The sequence below is a fragment of the Populus alba genome, chromosome 13, assembly GCF_005239225.2.
Source record: "Populus alba chromosome 13, ASM523922v2, whole genome shotgun sequence".
NCBI lineage: Eukaryota > Viridiplantae > Streptophyta > Magnoliopsida > Malpighiales > Salicaceae > Populus > Populus alba.
This window is the reverse complement of record NC_133296.1, coordinates 13,078,816-13,085,639: the sequence shown is the minus strand read 5'-3', so window position 1 is coordinate 13,085,639 and position 6,824 is coordinate 13,078,816. Positions and strand designations below refer to the sequence as shown.

Below are 6,824 nucleotides of genomic sequence, written 5' to 3'. Positions count from 1 at the left end.
AAGTTTGCATGAGCTTTAGTTATTGGAAGAAACCTGGCCAAAGTAGAAAGAATCAGGAGATCTAGTCTATGATCAAGTCCTATTCAACAAGACTTCTAAACAGGAAGATATACCATGATATGACCTGACGAGATATTACCTACCCTTGTATATTATGGGGAAACAAAATTGAAAAAAGAAAAAAAAAAACACAGCTTTAATTCAAGAAGTGCAATGCCTTCCCTCCTTTGAGAGAAGATAAAATACGGCAACTACTAGTTATGAAGTGTGGCATTCCATGCATTGTGCTTGGGAGCAGAAAATGCGGAGACAATCAATTTCCTAAAAGGGAAAAGAGGAAGGACAAATGAGAATTATAGTGACCATGAGCTTCTCTCTAGTGTTGTGTTTGTCTAAGAAAGAAGATCATAATATTGTGGTTTGCAGCAAGAGCAAAAAACAGCAAAAATGGTAAATAATCCAAAATATTCAAGTCTAGCAGAAAATTAAGATTAGGTAACAGTCAAACACAGTATTATAGAGTTGAGCCGAAAGAGCTCACTTAATAAACAAATAAGAGCAATATAAAATTCTTGGAGAATCCATTTAAACATTTTTGGGCAAAAAAATGTTGAATCCAACCAGATGTTTTGTTCTCATAGGCCAAAGTATGCAACTGAAATCGCTTGAATTTCTGCTCCTTTCCTTTTCATCAGTTTGATAATCAATCACCCTGGTTGATTCCGTTGTATACTAAAATTAAAGAGAAATAAGTAATTAGAGAAGAGTTATTGAGGAGATTTTCGAAAATTTCAATGGAAGGAAACTCATTTTCTTCCGTCATTAAAGTTGAAGTACCTTGCACATGAACAAGATGTTCAGCTCTATAATCAATTCTGAGAATTTGGAGAAGAGGGTGGCCTGTCTGAGACAACATTATGCTCATTCTCACCATGAATTCGTGCTGGAATGCTAAAACCGGCCAATCCCTCAGACGCAAACCTGCTGCCAAAAATCAAAGACTGATGAAGTTCCTGTGTTCTATGATGGTCTGTGGATGCCATATGAAGATCATTCCATGCGCGAATGGAAATCGGAAAACTGGACTGAAGGGTTCCCCTCTGAGAGAATGCTGAGCCTTGGGCTAACATTGCTTGGTGGTGTGTCAATGGTGGGGGGTTAAATGTAAATCCCCCAGCAACTCTATTGTCTGCATTTGTGTCGTTGCTCCAAGCCATCATTCTCTGAAAATTAGCATCAAACCCTACTGGAGCTGACCCTTCAAAAAGAGTCTGATCAGTAGAAGGTGTATGGGTTGTGTCTGCCTGTGACTGCTCATGAAGTAGAACTTGGTCTTGGAAAGAGTGGAGGGATAGGCCAAGATCTTCAGTGTGGTTTGCGGTTCTTGAAATTACAGTAGGATAGCTTTGGAAGTTCATCGATGAGTTTGTGGAGCTTGTTGGGAAGAAAGATCTCATGGTATCAGGAATGGTATCAGGGTCCATAGTTGGTGCAAGGAAAGATGAACCATTGCTTGGATTGTGATCAGTCAATTGCCCGTGGAGCTGAAAACTATAGCCAGATGATTCTGGTTCCTCTGCGATTGCCATTTCACTAGATCCAGCGTTCTGGTTCTCCTCCAAGTTCGCATTAATATTATTAGCTGGTGGTTGCCACGGTGGCAGCTCAGCAAGCCTGTCAATTGAATTCTTCGCTTTATTGATAAGCCAATCAACAGCTTTGCTGGGTCGATCATAGCCTAGCCGGTCTTGAACATCATAAAATTGTATTGCAGTGTGTGCAGATAATCGAACCCTGCGGTCCCTAGGACCTTTGGCTGTGTAAACCTTGCTGTGGCGATCTTTACGCCCTGTGGACCTAACAATGTGGCCACCTTGGACCTGAATAATTTCTCCTCCGTTGTTCTTCATATCTGGTCTTTGTCTATATTTTGCATATTCAATGGTTTGGCGTAATGATTGCGTGTTTGGTACTGCTTCTGTTTGGTTTGAATTTATGGCTTCCCCATAGTGTTGTTGGTTTTGGAGAGGTTGAGGGCGTTTGGAAAGGCTGTGTATGCCTAAGCTATGTTCTTCTGTTTCTTCTGGTCTTGGTTGTATGATTTGGTGGATAGGATTCTGTGGATGCTGCTGATTTCTCTGGAAATCCAGATTCCTAATCTTTAGATTTTGCTCTCCTAAAAGTTTTTGATTTCTCAAAGGTTTTATAGTACACTAAATTATAAACTCCTTGCTTTGCTCCCCTTTAATCTTGATTCTTCTACTGTTGTCGCTTCCTGCTGCCACACAACATAAAGCTGATACTCCTCCTGCTATTGCTGCTGATCCCAAAAACTCCTGCCATTGCACTCCTCAGATTCCACACCCCAAGAACACCACTAAGTCCAAAATCCACACAACACAAGAAAAACCAGCCTGCCCAACAAACTTGATTTCAAGGTTTTTTTTAGTAAATTTATTACCAACTCATCTATCTTTATCTCTACAGAGAGTAAGATGTCAGAGGAAAAATAGACTAGAATGGGGTGAGTTTCTCTATGCAAGCTCAAAAATTTGCGAGCAAAACAAAACAAGATTGAACTAGAATTTGGACCCAATGAAAGAAGAAAATTGAAATATAAAGATTTAAAAAAACTGAAAACTTGAGAGAAAGGAGAGAGATAGAACGAGCTTTGCTCTTTACTACAAGAGCTTGAAGATGAAGGAGGAAGGTAAAGGGAAAAGTTAGGCAGCAGTAATAGAAGAGCAAAATCCTAACTTGGCCTATGGGAGCTATTTTGATGCCTCTGAAAAGGGTGGCAGAGTCTGGTCAGAAAGGAGATTAAAGATATTTTGTCATCACAGCCCCACAAAACACTAATGTAACAGCAACATCTTAAGTTGAAAAAATAAAATAAAAATCTATACATCCATCCATCTTTCTAGTTACCCCACTCTCTCTCTCTCTCTCTCTCTGCTAGTTGCTACTTTTTCTCAATGGCTTGTTTCTCAGAATTGTTGTGTTATAATTAGAGCCATGAATTATAAAGAGATGACTCAATTTGCCACCACTTTTGCACACTGCTTTCCAAGCTTTGATAATGATATCTAACTGCTTTTTCTGGTTTCTCTTCTACTGTATACTTTATATTTCCACTATTAATAAGTGTGGGTTCACCAAGACAGCCTTTGATTGCTGTTCCTAGTAAGAAGAGATGGAGATGCAAGAAACACAGACGTGCTTGGCTATGAAGATTTTATTTCTAATGATTTTTAGCTTTTATCTCTAGAAAATAAGATATATAGCGAGGACGAGGATAGAAAAAGAACCAAGTTAATTCTTAGTTCATATATATTTTTTAATTAAAACATTTTTTTTTTAAATTAATCTTTATTCTTACATTCAGATTTTAACCTTGGTTTTAATTAACTTAATTTTCACTAGAAAGATCAGGAAATTTGAAATATATGGAAGCATAAATCATTAAAAATAAAGATGGTACATTTTAACTTTATGTACGTGCAAATATCTTGTTTAACATATGATTGATTTAATTAATTATTTTATTATTAAATATATTTAGAGAGATGATATAATGACTAATTAAATCATAATTTAATTATATAATTTTCTTAGCAATTAATCATCTTTTTAATGAGATGATTGCAGTCCCTTTTTAATAAGATTTTGGTGAGCGAAGAAATTGTCATTTTAAATTAGTTAAAAAATAAAAATAAAATTAATTATCATTTGAGGCCAAAATAACTAGCATTATTTATTATTTCAAACATAGAAAATTTGATGTTAATATATATAAAGAGTAAAATATATTTCTGTTATTGGTTATGTTTTTCTTCTCATTAACCAAAAAAAAAAAACATATAGATATTTACTTTTTTATTCCACTATTATTAAATACAACTCCATCTGTCTTATCTTTTCTATTTTAATTTATCTTCATCTTTTTTCTTTTAAAATAGTAATCAAACACTATATATATATAAAGAATACAAACATCCTTCCCACAAAACACACTCTTTCCATCCTTTTTCTACTCCTTGTACTCTCTCAAGAATAATCATACTTACCATTTCCTAACATTTAGAGAGAAAAAAAGAAGAGGTAAGTACAGGCAAGAGCTTACGATAGGGCGGTATAATAATAGAACTAGCCTCTTTCTCTAATGTACTGAATTCTTCTACAATTAAGGATGTAAAAGTATGTAAAGTGTAAGCTTTTTTCTGACTAATTGTAGGTGGGGGCCTAGTTTATGAACTTAAATAGTGCCATAAATATGAAGGCTCTAGCTTTTACGAGTGGTTTTAATGCAAGGGAGTGAGGCTAAGTTCAGAATTAGTGCAGGTAGATTGTGAGGTTATACCGTCTGAAAGTTTTCTATTACAAGTATTAATGATATCTTGAATAAAAGGTGCATATTGTCCAAAGGAATCAGTTGATGATCTGTGTGCTTGGCTGCATCACAAAAATCGATCATGTATATGATACAGCATAGTGATCCTTCCTTTTCCTTTCCTTTTTTCCCCCATTTCCCAAATGTTAAAAAAGAGTTGTTGTTTACAATTGTCTCCCTTGCTTGGCAAGTGTTAGAATAACTTGTAGAATAAAAAACAGAAGGGGTAAAAAGAAGAAAAAGGGAGAAAGAGGAGGAGGAGGAGGAGGAGGAGGAGGTGGAGAATTGAGTCAATAGCTAGCTTCTAGTAGCACTGAATGATTGCCAATCATATAAATAAATAATGAGATCTATTGCGCCAACAAATTAAAATTATTTCCATAAACATGATTGATAATAATAATTTCTTCCACTACGAACATAATAACAATTACTATTAGCACAAATAGCTGATGGCTATAGCTTAATTGATATTAATATTATGTTTTTATACATTGAGTTTTTTCTAGTATTTGTTTTTAATTTTTTTTTTTTAAATTCTATCCTCCAACATTGAGGTTTTTGGATATTGAACTTCATAATTTATCTTGATTTGTTTTCTATGAAGTTATCTCAATCTCATAACCTGAGTCGTGAGTTTTAAAAGTTAGTCGTGTTAACTCAGATTATTTTTTTTATTAATTTTTTTCTTAACTTCTTCCTTCAACATTAGGTTGATTGAGAATTGAATTTCATAATTATTTTTTTGATTTTCTTTGTAAAAGGTTATCACAGTTTGATGATCTATGTTGTGAGTTTTACAGGTTAGTTAGGCTGACTTAACTTTTCTATCTTTTTTAATTGATTTTTTTAAATTTCATCTTGTAACATTAGATAGATTGTAAATTGAACTTTATAATTTTTTTTATTTGCTTTTTATAAAAATTTTCTGATCTTCTGACTTGAGTTTGATAAGTTAACCCAAGTTAACTTGGATTATTTTTTTACTTTTTTTCTTTGATTTTTTTTTAATTTAATCATTGGGTTGATTGGAAGTCGATCTTTCTAATTTATTTTAATTTATTTTCTATGAAGTTATCTCAGTCTCATGATTTAGGTTAATCCGGGTTGACTCATCTCAGTTTTTTAGTTGAAGTTTAGTTTTAATTTCATCCTTCAATATTGGATTGATTGAAGATTACGTTTAATAAGTTTTATTTATTTATTTTATATAGGGTTATCAAGATCTCATAACTTAAGTAGTGGATTTAACAGGTTAACCTGAGTTGATCCGAGTCAATCTAATATAATGTCATTGTAATATTTAAAAAAGATGTCTTGATTTTTTTTTGGAGTCAAACTATATTTTTATCGGTCATCCGAGTTGTCATCTAAGTCAATTCTCATATATAGTAAAAAATATTTTCTACTAAAAAACACATTAAAAACACTTGAATATTTTTTTTTTAAAAAAAAACTCGATCCAACCTCAACATAACCCTTAAATGATCTAGTATGAAAACTATATAAAGATAAAAGCATGTGATAGTGTTATCAATTGATTTGCACTATTTTTCATGACAAAATCCACTCAAACTCATAACTACTCTCCTGCTCCTTGGGCTTAATCATTCGATTAAGTATACTCAGTCATGGCACCATATTAAAATATTGCAAATGATGCCAGTAACTACTTTATTAAACCCAAATACCCATTAATTAAAAACTATCCAAACCATGATGGAGGCTCTTAATTTTCTATTTGTATACGATCGAGTCTATATAAATTATTGTATTAATTATTTGTTTATGAACGAGAATATATATTATTGTCTCTGCAGTACCTATAATAATTGGTGCATGAGGGCGATGATCAGAAATAGCCTGCAACTTTCCTCTGCCTCTTGAACAAACAGCAAGGGCGCAACCCTCCAGTCTTGATTACACTAATATAGCAAAAGTGATACAAAAGCCTTAGAGAACTATTGACATAGCTAAAATGCTCACATTTCCTTGTCACAAGAAAGCGCTTTCATCACAACACATAAAATGGCTATAGTCATTTTCTTCAATTATTTGAATAATAGTCAGCCGCCCATGGCACCGCATTATGGCACCTGGAAATTTCTTTTTATCAACCTTCCTTTTTTGTGTGAAGAAAAACACATTTTTTTTCTATGGGTGTTAGGTATTTTCTTCTCACAACCCCAGAAATTAATTTGCCTTCTATCATTCTTTTGAGAAGCACAAAAATACAACACCCAAATGCGCACATGCGTGTTATTTTATCAAGTCATTTCCACTTCTGCTATTTTCTGCAATAAATACATTTTACACTAACCAAATTGTTCATAATTCAGTCATGATCGATTTGCTCTTGTGGTCTTGTTAGACTGCTGGGGTCGGTTTTTTTTTTTTTTTTAATCTTTCATTTAGATTCAAGCACCATTAAAAA

General features: G+C 33.6%; 1 protein-coding gene across 1 annotated transcript; it reads right to left on the bottom strand.

Moving 5' to 3' along the window:
- Positions 1 to 430: 430 nt before the first annotated feature.
- Positions 431 to 2,970, bottom strand: LOC118043646 (transcription factor TCP4). Its single transcript, XM_035051677.2, has 2 exons — positions 838 to 2,970; positions 431 to 732 (listed from the first exon to the last, which is right to left on the bottom strand). The coding sequence occupies exon 1, from the start codon at positions 1,908 to 1,910 to the stop codon at positions 870 to 872; it is 1,041 nt and encodes a 346-aa protein (XP_034907568.1). The 5' UTR covers positions 1,911 to 2,970; the 3' UTR covers positions 431 to 732; positions 838 to 869.
- Positions 2,971 to 6,824: the final 3,854 nt, after the last annotated feature.

What these genes read in the sequence shown, in the direction of transcription:
- LOC118043646 (XM_035051677.2), bottom strand. Translation starts at nt 1,910, where the DNA reads ATGAAGAACAACGGAGGAGAAATTATTCAGGTCCAAGGTGGCCACATT.